This window comes from Merops nubicus, unplaced genomic scaffold (assembly GCF_000691845.1).
Source record: "Merops nubicus isolate BGI_N331 unplaced genomic scaffold, ASM69184v1 scaffold12372, whole genome shotgun sequence".
Classification (NCBI taxonomy): Eukaryota; Metazoa; Chordata; class Aves; order Coraciiformes; family Meropidae; genus Merops; species Merops nubicus.
The window spans coordinates 4,785-20,111 of record NW_008592920.1 but is presented as its reverse complement, the minus strand read 5'-3'; the positions used below and the strand labels follow the sequence as shown (position 1 = coordinate 20,111).

The 15,327-nt window shown below is 43.5% G+C and overlaps 1 protein-coding gene across 1 annotated transcript in view; it reads left to right on the top strand.

Annotated features, from left to right (window-relative positions):
- Window positions 1–13,488, top strand: part of NUP214 (nucleoporin 214kDa) — a gene marked incomplete at its 5' end in the record, with an annotated part of 42,064 nt that extends 28,576 nt beyond the window's left edge. Inside the window, 9 exon segments of the mRNA XM_008935299.1 lie at window positions 1–937; window positions 1,879–1,949; window positions 2,466–2,610; window positions 4,843–4,992; window positions 7,995–8,166; window positions 11,618–11,760; window positions 12,527–12,551; window positions 13,237–13,397; window positions 13,428–13,488. The exon segment at window positions 1–937 is cut by the window's left edge and continues 671 nt beyond it. Coding sequence (XP_008933547.1) covers window positions 1–937; window positions 1,879–1,949; window positions 2,466–2,610; window positions 4,843–4,992; window positions 7,995–8,166; window positions 11,618–11,760; window positions 12,527–12,551; window positions 13,237–13,270 — 1,677 coding nt within the window.
- Window positions 13,489–15,327: the final 1,839 nt, after the last annotated feature.

Below are 15,327 nucleotides of genomic sequence, written 5' to 3'. Positions count from 1 at the left end.
CAGCCGCAGATCCAGCTCTCAGAGCCCACTAAAGAAGCGGCTTTACCCCAGGCCGTGGCCGGGGACACCGTCTCTGCAGGCTCTGGCACCACATCGGCAGCACCTCCCCCTGATGCTGTTGCTACTCCTGCCTCCACAAGCGATTTGAAGGCACCAGTGCCTCCAACTGTCTCTGCATCTGCCCCACCAGATCAGAACGCCTCGGCGGCAGCTTCTCCAGCAAGCATTGCCTCTCCTGCAGAAGCCACAGGCGTGCTGACAACCACCTCGGATGTTGTTACTTGTGTTCAGAGTCCAGCTGTTGGTACCTCTGTGTTTGCCCCCACATCTGCAGGCTCCTCGGTGTTCTCTCAGCCTCCAAGTTCCAGCTCTTCTGGCTCGGCGTTTAGCCAGCCTGCTGGTGATACAGCTGCCACTCCTTCCACAGCACCTGTTTTTGGACAGCTACCAGCAGGTACCACAGCATCCTCTCCGTTTGGGCAGCTCGCCACCAGCACCTTGTCCACTGCTGCCACTACCACACAGGCTGCCAGCTCAGGCTTTGGTACCTCTGCTTTTGGCACCACCACTACTGGGGGCTTTGGTCAGCCAGCCTTTGGGCAAGCACCAGCCTTTGGGCAACCAGCGAGCAGTTCTTCAGGTGGTTTTACCTTTAGCCAGTCTGGGTTTGGGACAATGCCAGCCTTTGGCCAGCCAGCAGCTTCCACAGCAGCCTCGAGCAGTGGCAGTGTTTTTGGAGCACCAGCTAGCACCAACAGTGCCAGCTCCTTTTCCTTTGGACAGCCATCTGCCAGCACTGGAGGTGGGCTCTTTGGGCAGAGCAGCCCTCCAGTGTTTGGGCAGAACACTGGCTTTGGGCAAGGAGGATCCATCTTTGGTAGCACCGCCGTCACTACTACAACATCATCTGCTGGGTTCAGCTTCTGCCAGGCATCAGGTAAGAACAAACTGCAGGGAGATGCAGTATCCCAGCAGTGCTGCTAGTACAGCGAGCTGTGTGTCACTGGGGAGAGCAGGCTGGTTGGTTTTAATGCCTCTTTTTTTTTTCCTCCTATGGCACTTGATTCTTTTTTTTCAATTAGTAAGAATAGAAGCTGCAGTATGTGTGAGGGGGAGGCTAATGTTGGAGACCAAAGAATTGCTACAGTATGTTGTTTTTTGCCAAAGCTTCACCTGTACAATCTTCAGAGAGCTCCCAAGGAACAGTGAAAAGTACATAGTAATGACAGAGAACATGTATTTCCAAAGAAGAAAAACTAATTAGGCTCATTTAATTAAAAATGATGGCACTGTAGGCAAACTGCTTGTTCGTTTTAACTACAGTAACAGAGAATAGTTAAATGAGGGAAAGTGAACTCTGCTTCAGTGTTCCTAATTATAGAAATGAAAGTTTTATTACAAAATGAAGATTCAAGTGAGCTGGGAAATGGAATGAGGAGTTCTTTTTTTAATCAAAACATTTCATTATCTGTAACGGGAATCTTTAGGTGCCAAAGCTCAGATCCTCCCTGCACAAGGCAATCAGTGCTGTGGTGCTTGTTCATGACTTGCAGGATTATTATAGCAACATTAACAGAAATCCAGTTCTCTTACATGGTTAGTAACAAATCCACAAGTCAAAAGGCCTTTTGTTTTCTCTTTGATATTAAGTTGGACAAAAAGGAGAATGACTCTCAAACTTTCAATGCAATTTTATTTGTGTCTTGGCACATACTTTAAATTTGTCTGACCTAGTTACACTGGATAACATCATTTGTATCCCTGTGTTTTGGCACTGGAGACCTGTCCTTTCCCTGTTCTGGATTAGTGTCAACTCCCTGAATTGTCTTATCTCCTGTAATAGTTGTGATGGTTTATTTTTCTCTCTTTTCTTAGCAGGTTTTGGTTCTAGTAACACAGGTTCTGTGTTTGGGCAAGCAGCTAATACTGGAGGCATTGTCTTTGGCCAGGCAAGTACTTATTGCTTTTGTAGAAACAAGGGACTGTTATATATAGTAGACTTGTTCATTCCTACCTATTTCTGATGTATTTAAAGAAACAAATAAAAAAGATACAATTTGACACACTCAGTAGAAAGTGTCCCAGTCTGTACCAAAGATATTTGTGATTGCAATGAACACCAAAGCAGCATCTGCTTGGCTGCTTACAAGGGGTGTGGAGAGACAGATGTTTTATCATATGCAGGGTAAGACAGAGAAGCAGCAAGTCACCCACCTATGTTCCATTCTAAGTGGAAAGCAGATAATGTAGGGCAGGTTTCAAAGGCATTATTCTCTACCACAGACAAGGTTTAAGACAGACTTAAATAAGATTCCATTGCATTACTGTGTGGGAAGGTAATTGCTTGCTGCTTCATCAGCCCCTTCACACATCCAGAGGAATAGGCCAGACAGAAAAATGGGCCTTGGGGGCATGTGCTGCTTTGATTACACTTAAATCCTTTCTTTGTCCCTTTTTTGTTCCAGCAGCCATCTTCTTCCAGTGGAGGCTTGTTTGGGACTAGAAGTGGAGGCTTCTTCAGTGGTTTGGGAGGAAAGCCAAGTCAAGATGCAGCCAATAAGAATCCCTTCAGTTCCTCCAGTGGAGGATTTGGATCTGCAGCTTCCCAGAGTAAGTGAACAAAACAAGAATACAAAACGTGTTGGGATTTCCATCTGCTTTTGTGATCCCATCTGCTTTTCTGCCATTAGTTGTCTTTGAGTAAATTTTTTGTTAACATGAAAAGCTTCTAGGGGGTAATGGAGATAGAGATGTGTAATCCAGAATTTTTCTTCTAGGTTTATTAAAAACAAGTAGAGAAGCCTCTGAAACAAACAAGCAGATGCAAGATGTGTGAAGAATATCTGTCTGTATTCTGTAGGGGATTGTTGGCCAAATGCTTCTTTTAAATTGAATACTCTAAATTCTTGTCACTGAATTTCTGCTTCCAACTTAGTTGGAAGTTAGAAAACTTTAATTATTTCTCTTCTGCCTTAACACATTAAAAATTAAGAATCCCATGCTCAAGAGAAACCAAGTTAACAAGTATTTGATGGGTAGCAGTTTCCTTAGCTTTATCCTAAAAATGGCTATCTTTATGTGGCACATGCAAGATATTTTATCAAACTTTGCTGTAATACATGGATTAGCTCTTGGTCATTTTTCATGTTTAGGAGGAGGTATGAATTTTTTCTGTCATGTGGATGTAGTAAGGAAAAATGTATGTTCAGTGGTACGTTTGGGCATGTGGTCTGTTCTGGTAAGGAAGCAGAATTATAGAGTTCCTTTTATCAGTTTTTATCCAGATTTGGTAGACAGGGTGAGTCTCTCACAGATAAACTCTGAGAAGCATTGTGAAAGCTGCATAGATAAGAGTTGTGTTCAAGCCCTCTTTGGGAGAAGGGCTCAGCACTTGTCCTTTCTTTTGTTCCAGTTGTCAGCTAAAAGTCCACACATGTTTTAGCTAAATCCATGTGCACATGAGGTACCACAGCAACCCTCCTGCATGGCACTTCTTGTCCCTCCAACCTAACAGAGGCACGAAAAACAGTTAAGGAAACATTAAAGCTACCCACATGTTCCTTTGCACCAGAGACTTCCAGGGACTTAGAAATTCTTTTCTAGAAGCTCTAAAGGATTAATTGTAGAGACAAGAACCAATCACTGTCTATTAGCATAAAGGTTGCTTGGGTTTTTTTTCTTAATTCCCAGAGCCAAGTGAAAAACGTGTCTTGAGTTTTCTGGGCTACCAGGTCTTGGCAATACTCTAAAATTTGAGCTGAGCTGCACGTCTCAGCTGAGACATCTAAAATTAGAGCTGAGTTGCACTGTTTGCTCTAGCAGCTACTGTGGAATACTGGCAGACTTTCATGCCTTTTGTGTGTTGCTATTGCAGATCTGCACTTGTTATATGTGTCTGTATGTCACAAAAGCTATTCATAATGGTTTCCTAAGTGGGGCTTTTATTCACTGAGGCTGCTTATCTTTGTTATTTCATTGCTTGTGACTTGGGTTTGGCAGAAAGGGAAAGCAGAAGAGGTAGGGTCCAGCAGGCAGAAAGCACAAAGGGGAAGCAGTGTCTACAGTGTAAAAGTAGGGGAACAAAGGAAGGCTGTAGAATTAGCTGCAAGTGGCTAGAAGTTGCTCTTCAGGTCTTGGGAGAGCAAATCCATTTATTTTATTACATCTTTAATGATCCATTGGGATTAATGGTTGAGGTCAGTTCTCTAACCTTGCTACTTTAGTCTTCCTTTACTGCAGTGCTGGGTTTTGTGATGAAATAAAACAGATGGTTCACCAGAGAGAAGCTTTGGTCATTCTGTGCCCTGCCACTAGATGCTCAAACTCTGTGTAGCCTTGTGAAAGATGAAAACTTGAGTTATTTCTCAGTAAGGCTGGAAGAGTTTGGCTTCTGCTTTAAGGTCCTGTCAGATGTTAAGAAATACTGGCCATTGCTGAAGTAGCTGAGAATCTTCTGATTTGTGGTGGACTGATACCTGTGTTATCACCAGAGACTGATCCTACCTGCTGTGATTTCTCACTTGAGGGATTGTCTTTTACTGACTGCAACACTGGGATGCAACTAAACAAATCATCCATTGCAGTGATTTGCTAGATTGCAGCAACAAAGGGTTGTTAGTGATCCATCAGAGCCAGAATAGATCTTGGTGGAACTACAGAGCCCTGCAGGAAAAGGGGGAGACTCGGCTTCTCTCTGCAGAGTGCTGTTTTCAGTGTGGTGTCATTTGGTGCTTGGGAGTTGGGGAAGTAAAAGATGTTTCCCTTTCTCTGATCCAGTTAACAAAATGTAACGTAGAACATGGTCTGGTTTGAGCTTCACCAGCAGTCTCTTCATCTCCCCAGGTTCTTCTAGCTTATTTGGAAACAGTGGAGCAAAGACTTTTGGATTCGGCAGCTCCTCGTTCGGAGAGCAGAAGCCTACGGGCACTTTCAGCTCTGGTGGTGGAAGTGTGGCATCTCAAGGCTTTGGGTTCTCCAGTCCAAACAAAGCAGGTACTTTGTCAGTCCACCCACTGTGAACACCCACACTTACCTGTGAGATATTTAGTGTACTCTGCCATTCAGATGTCTGCTGCCTGGACTCGTACGTGTACAGGAATTGTCTCTGAGCAAGAAATGAAAAGTGGCTTGGTGAATGGAACCTTAGCTGGTGGATTCAAGGCACAGATTTACAATCTCTTGTGCAGAAAAGCATCTAGTAAACTACATTTTCAGATGTTCATTCCAGAAATTCCCGTTGCAGTTTAAGAGCAGAGAGACAGTTCTGGTCTTATGTACTGCACAATGAAAAGTACAGAGTATGGAACTTAATAAATTTTTCTCATTTTAGATGCTTCCTTGAAATATTATCTTCCAGGCTTCACTCTGGGTTTTGTAATCCTTTTTGTCCCCATTTCTTCATGTGAGTGAATGCACAGGTAACTAGAGTAGAAGAGCTCCCTCAAAAAATTCATATCAGGCATGCTTCAAGTCCTCCTTGGAAATCAGTCTGACCTGTCAGCACACTTTTTTTCTGTGTTTGAGCTGTTGTTCCCTCTGTTGAGTTGAGTTAGATAAATCGAATACTGGACATTTCACAAACCCTCTTTACAGTCATCTGCCCAAAGAACCCCAAAAGTAGTGGTGATTGTGATGTGTTCATTAGAACTGAATAGCAAATGGCAAAATGTTTATTTTATTACCAGGCAAAAATGGAGACCCAGAGGGTCAGGCAGAGCAAAGCTTTTCTCCTCAGGCTGTCCTTACAGTGAACATTGATGAAGAGCAGTGTCCTGCTCCATGTGCATCTATTGAAACTTCACCCTTGGGGGAAGCAGGGGAGGCTTGGTCATCATTGAAGTCTTGAGACAATGGTGCTGAAGAACTCCCTTTGGAGAAGCCGTGCTTTGAGAGGAAGCACTCTGCTTTGACAGGAGCTCTGCTCTCCTCTTAGTGAAGTGGCTGAGAGCATAATGATGCTGTCAGATTCAGCAGCCATTTGTAAGGTGTCTCAAGTGTTGCATTGTGCTTGGTTGCAGTCTGAGTTTCTTGTCTCAGTTTTAGGAATGCCTCCCTTCTGTTGTTTTTGCTAGAGGAGAAGGGCATTGCTGAAGGAAGTTCTTTCATTCACCCAGTGATTCTTGCCTTTTGATCATTTTGATTTAAAAATTCTTCTTGAGAGAGGATTTTTCAAGAGGTTTCTGCAGAAGGCTTGTCCACTCACACTAAGCCACTCAGATCCTTCCCTCTTCTGGCTATATTTGCTAAATATTGAAATGAATGGTTTGTCTTGCAACTGGAATGGAAGAGTTTACTTGGTATGAATCCCCATTTGTCCTGGTTTCACCACTTACAAAAGAGCTCACCTCAAGTGTACAGCAAGCAAAGCTTCAGTCCTTCTGATAAACACTGGTAACTTCCTAGAGACAGAGGTAACCAGATACCTGATCTGTGTTTAAATAATTCAAGCCTAGCATTTATTTTTTCCAGACCTTTTGTATTTACAGCCAAACAGTATCCATTACCTCAATATGGACTGGAATTTCACCCAGGGCATTAAAATGTGTGGTGGTATCCCATCCTCATCCCTAGGCAAACAAAAGAGCAAGTGTCCTTCATGTTCCACAGTGTCAGTTAGAAACAGGCCAATAATATCAGCAGATGAACACAGAATAAACCTGGGTAGAAGTCCATTCAGAGCTGCAGAAGGCAGCTAAACCCTAAACAGAAATTATTGCCTGCAGGAATTGTGCTGTTCCACTGAGCTGGCATTTAATCTCTGCATTTTAGCTTCTACCATTTAAACCAGGATTAGATAATCTGCTGCCTCCTGAATCTTTCTGCATCACTGGAGTGTCTAACAACCAAGCTTGCTCTCTACTCTGATCTGAAGTGATGGGAGAGACTTGCCCATTGTAACGGGGAGTTCTTCAGGTTTAAGCACTTGTCCTGAATCTTTCTGCATCACTGGAGTGCCTAACAACCAAGCTTGCCCTCTACTCTGATCTGGAGAGATGGGAGAGACTTGCCCATTGTACTGGGGAGTTCTTCAGGTTTAAGCACTTACTTGTATGAAGTTCTGTTGGTGGGACACTTCTATATCCTTCCAGAGCTTTACATTAGAATCATAGAATTGTTCAGGTTGGAAGAGACCTTTAAGATCATCAAGTCAAACCATTAATCTGACTCGGTGTATGAAGTCCACTGCTAACCCATGCCCCTGAGCACCACATCTAGATGACTCTGAAACACATCCAGGGGTGGTGATTCAACCACTGCTCTGGACAGCCTGGTCCAGTGCCAGAAGCCAAGGTAAAACACTGCAACCAAAGCACAGCAGCAAATGCTGGCAAAGCTGACCTGTACAGGAGACTTCTGCCACATGGTTACAGGCAGCTCCTCTGGGTAGTAACTTGTTTAAATGATGATGAACAGAGCTTTACTTCAAAACTGACTGCACGAGCTGAGCTTTTGTTCTGGTAAGGAATGCTAGTTTTGTGATGAAGGATGGATATTTTTTATATAATAATAAAAGCATCAGTCTAGCACCTGTTGTGTATATTTTTACTATAACTTGATTGTGAAATAGCAAGCACACAATAATTAGGTATTGATTTTTTTTTTTTAATATAAAGCAAGTAGATATTCCCTCACAGTGTGCAAGCCTGTACAGTGTATTACCACCTTCCAGTACAGCTCTGGGGATTGGGTTGATACTGTGCTCAGACGTTCTAGAGACCCAGAATATGGTTTATTTTCTGGATAGTCTCTTAATTCAGTTGCAGTTTCTTGCATGCATTCAGACAATTTTCCTATCCATGTCATTTGTAACAGAATACCCTGCACTTTGGAGAGCTGTGTAGGGGTTAGTGTTATAAATAATGCTGTCTGCATGGCAGAATGAACAGCCCCCTTATGGAGATTGTCTTCTTGGAAATCTAGGTTTTGTTTTCTCTTTCTGCATTACTGTTTACGTGATGTTCTTGTCCCTTTTTTTTTGCCTCTGTTTTGCTCAGGTGGCTTCGGTGCTGCTCCAGTGTTTGGCAGCCCTCCCACTTTTGGGGGATCCCCTGGGTTCGGAGGGGTGCCAGCATTCGGTTCAGCCCCAACCTTTTCAAGCCCTCTGGGCTCAACGGGAGGCAAAGTGTTCGGCGAGGGTACAGCAGCAGCCAGCACTGGAGGATTTGGGTAAGCCAACCAGGGTCCAGGGTTTGGGAAAACAATGTGCTTGCATGACAAAAACTAGAATGCTTACTTACCTCTGCATTAACCTAAAGGATATATTCTGTGATCAGTTGTTAAGCTCTGAGTGTCCTTGGTTTGGTTGGTGGTTGTTTGGAGTGTTTTTTAAATTTAAAAGGCATAGAACTGAGACTTGAACCCTGAAGGAAATAATGTGTATGATCTCATTTTAATGCTGGAACTACTATGCTCAATCTTTAGCTTTAGATATTGAGGGGGAGGGGAGTGTGAGTCATCTTGCAAGTGTCGAAAGAAATGCAGGAGTATTTTCTGTGTGCACACGTAATGAATTCAAATTCTCAGGCCTACAAACTATACCTAGCAAAGAAAATAATAAATATCATTATCTGACTCTGTCTAGCCACCTTATCCACTTGTGAGATTTGGGCTGGAGATACTAATAAGGATTCAGTCTGTTCTTTCACTGCTGAGAGGTGGGTTGAAGCACTTGTAACTGTCTGTGCTCCCAGAGCGATTTGGGTTTGTCCCACACTGATTGTTTTTACCTGTTTCTTTACCTCTTAAGCCTGTGCTGGGCTCCAGAGTAGACAGCACGTTATTCCTTAATTTGTTCAGCAAATACAGAATTTCAAGCCTTGCAAAGCAGCTTTCTCAATAGGCAGCAAATGCACTTCTTCAGTGTTGCACTACCAGTAAGCAGCTCTCCTTCATGCCCCACAATTATATGCAGACTGAATAGACTCAATTAAAGAAAGGAAAACTTGCAGTGAAAAGAGGAATCTTTGTGTTTACATATTTCACAAGCATTTGCCTTCAGTTTCAGGAGGAACTGCCTTATGTAAGGCACATTGGAACATCCAGAAGTTGTTAATTCCTCTCGAATTTAGTCAGATGCCCATCTGCCAGGGCACCCCTGAGCTGTGGGAGGCTTCAGCTGGGTGGTTCTGCTAGGTCCTGAACCCTGGTGCAGCACATTGGAGAGTCACTTTGGAAAGGATAAAAGTAGAGGCAGCTTGATTTAATCTCTACAAAGAAGGATGTGCTTGTAGGGATGACTTAGCTTCAACTCAGCTGGTATTTTGTTCAGTTCCAACTTTCAGCCGTTGTGCTGCAAGATTTTGTACCAAGACTGGATGTGCTCAGTGGCAATGTAGGAAGCTTAAAGACAAAATGGGACTCAGAACAAGCAGCACAGTGATGCAGACAGAGGTCTTGCATAAGCAGTCTGCAGGCTCCAGAAAAAAATATTCAGTGCTTAACTTGTGGGAAGTTTTGAAAATTTCTTCTCCATTAGAAAAGTGCAGACTCAGTCTGATATTTTCAGAGTTGCATGAGAAATTTGATTTTAAAAACTTTTAAAAGAGTGTACAAAATTCCCAGGTAGCTTTACAAATCTCCAAATTTGGAGCGAAAGTTTAATTCTGCAGTATAATGTAGTGCCTGGGCAGGACTTCCTTTCTGCCTTTCTCTTGAAGTGAAACTTTTAAAATCCCAAATCCAGGGAAGTTACCTGCCAGCAGGTTGTGTGGTATTTGCTCTGGGTTCCCAAGAACACTCTGCTAAATTAAAACACATGATTTGTTGCTGCTTCAGTTCTGAAAAATGTACATCACTTGATAAGTGACCTAGGGTATCAAAAATAGAAGCCTCTACACTTCCAGCTGTGAGCAAGTAATGTTTTGCTTTCATAAGCTCAGCTCAAGTGCCTCTCAATTCTGTTTTGCATAGGAGCTTTACAAAACACCTGAGAATCTGGGCAAGATAGGTTTGATTAAATTGTTATCAGGCAATGGCTGTATCTCATGTCTTTTGTTTTAAAAAAACAGAGTATCAGTGCATAGCTGAAGCTGTTTCCCTACTCATACTATGCTTTAGCCTTTCTCAACAGGCATGTTCTTCTAGCTGCAACTGAAAGAAGTGTTTGAACCATGTTTCCTTGTCACTATTTTCACTTCCACTTCTCTCACCGAGTAGACACGATTTGTGTGTTTAGTGGCATAGTCCTGAGGAGATGGAGAACTGTAAAAACCTCTTCTAGAATGCATCACCCCTTCTTGCTGCTTTTTTAAAAAGAACTGCAAAACCTGTTCAGCCATTCCTGAGAAAAGTACGTTTGTGGCTCTGAGCTGAACTTGCCTGTAAGGTACATGGGTCAGGAGCCAAAGCAGAGACACAGGATGGGGCCAAAGGTGCAAAGATACTGAACTGCCCGCTGTATCTAGTGCTGTATGTGGAAGTAGTGTGTATGGTTGACATGTTTGAGGTAGGAGAGGTGATGTCCTTTACCAGATGAATTGCTTGTCACACTGCTACAAGGGTTGTCTTTTATCTGGAGAGATATGTTTTGATGTGGATGGGTTTTTTTTACTTTAAGTCTACTAGATCTGGATGGATGGAGAGGTGGGTTAACGTGCTGTCAGTTCATATTTTAAGTCAGAAATGACAGGAGCCTGTGTGAGGCACAGCCTGCAAAGCTGGCACACTGTTTGACTTGACTGACTGCAGGGGAGGGCTGGTGATGCATTAGTACTAGTAGCATTGTGCACTTGCAGAGCTGTGGCAGAGCTTTGTGTCTGCATTTTGCCCTGTGTAAGTTACAGAAACACTTAAAGCTTGTTTTTTGAGTGTACCTCTTACATTCAGATTTGGGAGAAGTGTAGGAAGGGGGACAGAGAACCATAATGCATGTCGTGGTCTCACTAGTGTGCTGTGCTGATAGCTCTGCAACACCTGGTTGGGCAGAGTGGGTGGAGAAATGAGACCAATTTCCATATGGAAGTGTGTTTCTTATTGAGGTCCCCAAAAGCAATTAAGGAAGTAATCCAGAGGTGGTGGGGACAAGTGCCAGGTAGGTGCAGATCTTCAGAAAAGCACTGGAACCATGTGTGGTTCAGAACGGGCTGGGAAGAGAAAGGAACTGAGAAATCTGCAGACAGTTTACATGGGCAGTGGGTAAGGTACCTCTGAAACTGGGGAGTCTGGGTTCTGTCTCTGGGCTCTGCTTTGGGCTCTGGCCACGAGCAGCTTACCCCAGTTCTGTGTGCGCTGCCCTGTTTGTGACACAAAGTGCTGTTGTACTTTTGAGCTGAGAGGCTGAAAACTACACACAGGGCTGAATTAACATCTTCCATTTGATGGCTAGAGTTGGTATTTCCAAGCACTTGAAAACATATCCTGTGTAAGTATGAAGGTATTTGCCTTTCTGCCTGGTGTACATTAATGGGAGCTGAGCAGATGTATGTGCAGTCATCTTTCCCAAACCACAGAATGTGTTTCCAGAATGAACAACTATCATTATCCATATCACATGCCCTCACTCTTTTCATTATCCTCGTTTAAGGAGTGCAGCACTGTTACCATAGCAAGTATGGGTACAAACTTCCAGTGTGAGTGAGAAGATGTTTGCACACACCCAAGTTTTCTCTTTAAACTGCAGGTTTGGTGGTACCAGTAACAACACAGCATCGTTTGGCACGCTAGCAAATCAAAACACCCCCACATTTGGGTCACTGTCCCAGCAGGGCAGCGGCTTCGGCGCACAGAGCAGCGGATTCTCAGCCTTTGGAACAGGTGGAGGAGGTAGGAGAAGCTAAAGTATAATGAATCTAGTAGGCCCCTTGTCTCCAGTGTTCCCTGGAACTCAGGCCTGACTCTGTCTCCCTGTTGAAAATCAGCCTGGTCCTGCTATAAGGAAAGCACTGTGTCCTGGAGGATTGAGCTGCAGGGTGGGGTGTAACATCTCAGACTTGAGCTCATAATTCTGTCACTGACTTGCTGTGGAGCATGTCAGTAAGTCACTCTTCTTCTGCACATCTCATCAGATTATTGCTTTTTACCCCTTTTTGTGGAGTTGCTCTCTCTTCTCAAAGGAAAATGTTGAGAAATAATCAATACCTCTTCAGTACCACACACACGGGTGTCTCTGTGTAGGTACTTAACATCAAAAGAATCTGTACTGCACAACAGAGCTAGAACACCAATAGCCAAATCTGTATGGGATGTAATTGAGTGAAGCTGCAGGGCTGAGACCAGACAGAGAGGACCTGGTAGTTTGCATTGAGCACCAACTCCATCTTCAGGAAGCAGCCCTGTGTTCACGAGGGGTGAACAAGCCAGGCATCTCCTGTGCAGCTGATGAGTGGAGCTGGGTGACTGGCACTGAAAGCAAAGCCCTCTTGGGAAGCCAGGCAAGTCACTTCTCTTCTAGATGGAGATTTGATCTTTCCCTGGCCTAAGGCAGGAAAGAAATGTTTTTCAGTCTGTACTTGGGAGAGGACATGTACAGGGGACAGATCTTATGCATTCATTTTACCTTTTAATAATTCTAATCCTGCATTTCTTTCAGGGTTTGGCTTTGGATCATCTAACACGTAAGTACCACTTTGTGTTTAACTCTTCATTAAAGATACAAATAGAGTAGAGCAGTTGAATGGTTTATGAGAAGAAGCTTTGAAAGCAGCAGTAACAGGAGTTCTGATTTCCTTTTTTAGTGGGACTGCACAGAGCTCCAGGTCCAGGCTCTGAATGTGCCCTTTCCAATGAGGTTAATCTTTCATATCAGAATTTTCAGTTAGCTCAAGCTCTTTCTCCACCTCTCAGGCACATAATGTGTGTGCTCAAGCTGTGTGTGAATCTAGTATGTACTCCATTTATCAAGTTGAAACAAGGAATGAAATAAATGGAGACTTTTCTGGTTGAACTGAGATGATGATTTACAGGTAAAGAACAGGACCAAGCTGAGGTGAACTCTTGTCACCCTCTCTGCTGCTGCCTTGCTGGATTGCTGTTAGCACATTTCTTAACCTTTATTTCCCTGTCAGGTAGAGAGAGTGTGTATCCCTGCAGATGGAACTGTGCTTACTCTGGAGCCTCCCATCTAGTTAGCATGTGTCTCGGGTGAAAGCTGCTGGAAAAAACAATGCCTGCTCATAACAAGCTGCTGATACTAGGGAGACTGGAAGCTTGTTTGAGAGTTCTGCTCTGAATTAATACTGCCCAAGGGAGACTAGTACTCATGGCTGTGTTGGTGTGTGTTGTTTTTTTCTTGCTCCACAGATCTTCCTCTGGATTTAGTGCATGGAGAAGCTAAGAGCATCCTGAACTCTCCTGCAGAACTGTGCTCTACGTAGCTCCTGTATTCATGAGTCACCTACATGAACAATATCCAAACTGTTTTTCTGTTTTTCTTTTAAATATGAGGTCTCAGACTGGTTTTTGTTTTGTTTGTTTGTTTTTTTAAGAAGAAGATTTTGCTTATTTTTATGCAGCACCTATTCTTGCTCTATATTAAACTATTTTATCTGTCTTGGTGTTATTTGTTGGAAGGGTTTCCCTTCCTGCATCTAAAAGAAATAGATGTATGTTGTGGTTACCAGTCCTGTACCAGACTTAGCTTTCTGTTGTTCATCCTTGCCTAGACAAGGGAGTAGCTCAAGCTGGTTCCTGATATAAGCCAGCACATTTTTCATTGAGAAGAATGACTGATTATCCTAGGCCCTTAAGAAGGGCCTGAAATTTGCCCTGCTAATTTTAAGTATAGGATGGGGCACATGCTTATCTCACTGAAGTGCTAAAACTGAGTCATGTGTGAGCCAGAGGCTTAGTGGAGAAATAGGAAATTATCTGAGAAGAAACTGGCAATGTGCAGAAACACGTTCCCATGGCAGTAACATTCAGCAAAGAGGTGGGAAGTAAAAGCTCTCCTATTTTTGCCTTTCTGTAAATTTTGCAGAACTCAGAAAATGGAACTCAGGTTAGAGGGAAAACTTCTGGCCCTTGAATTAGAATTGTGACCTCCATGCAGAGGGAGGCATTAGTGATTTGGCAGCTTGTGGCTTGGGCTGCTGGATTCTGCTGTCAGCAGAGTTTTTTCTAAGGTGTTTGAGGTTGTACTTTCTCCCTGTAGCTCCTCATTTTAGTCAATATCATTTGTGAAATTCTCATATGCTTATACTTGAGCATACTGAGCAAATGTTTTAAAGAATGCCCTGAAGGCATTCTGGACAAACACTTTTTCTCTCCCATGCATCTGACCTCCATGAAACCTCTAAATGATGTAATGGGGTTTTTGTTCCTCTGTGAAAAATGCATTGGAAGGAACAGCTTATGTATTAGTCAAATATATGCAGATGGGAAGGGTTTATCCTGTTGGTCCTATTAGGACATTTTGGGGTGTTTCTGTTCTTTATTTTCAACAGAAACATTCTAATGTTTCTTTTTGCCTTTTTTTTTTTTCATGACACACAATATGGCAAGTGTCATTTTCTGTTTTGGTGGCCATTTTGGGGAATTGTAAATTGTTGATAATAGCTTATTTTCATGTCCAGTGTGATAAACTAAATACTTATGTCTATCAACAGTTCCTGAAGAAATAATTTTTTTTCAAGTCATCCTAAAGCATTAATGTTTGTCCTGACTCCTGTCAGAGTTGTGGAAAGTGTTCTTCCTGCCTCTGCACTTGGGAGTGACACGAGGTAGGTTCCCTTTAAAAAGGAAGCCCCCATCATTTGGGACCTGCAGTGCACAGGGAGGGCTTATTTTTAGGTACGGAGGCCATGCAAGGCTGTAGGCTCCAAGGGTTTTACATGTGCCCCAGCTCATCACCCCTGGCACATTGCCTGCCATGTGGGAGACAGCAGCACCAGCCAAGGGTTTGTGATCTCCCCTCCCCTCCAGTGCAGCAGTGGGGGTGAGCCTGGGACCACAGCACTGGGACAGAGGAGAACATTTTCTTGCACTTCCTGGTTTGGAGATGGAAGGAAAAGCTAAAGATGGGTTGAAGTGTGCTCCCAATGTTGTCTCCTTGACTACATGACATTGCTTAAAGGCTAGAGGTGAGACTGCTGCTCTGCCTTCCTTCCTCTTTATAAATAGCAGCTGGCCCAAACCATTGACCTTAAATTCTTTGCATTAATCTCCCCTAGCTGTGGCATGTGACACCTCCTAGCCAGGCCCTATCAGCTGTGCTCCCCCAGATAGCTGGTGGACCTCTTGCTAGGGAGAAGATGGGCTTGGCAGGAATGTGATGTTGGCATGCTGAGCCATCTGAAATTGCTTTTCTTAAATGATGGGAGCAGTTGGGGGTTGTCCCTGCTGTGCTGCTTGGTACTCGTTTAACCCCTTTACCCTCTGCACGTGAAGGGCCAT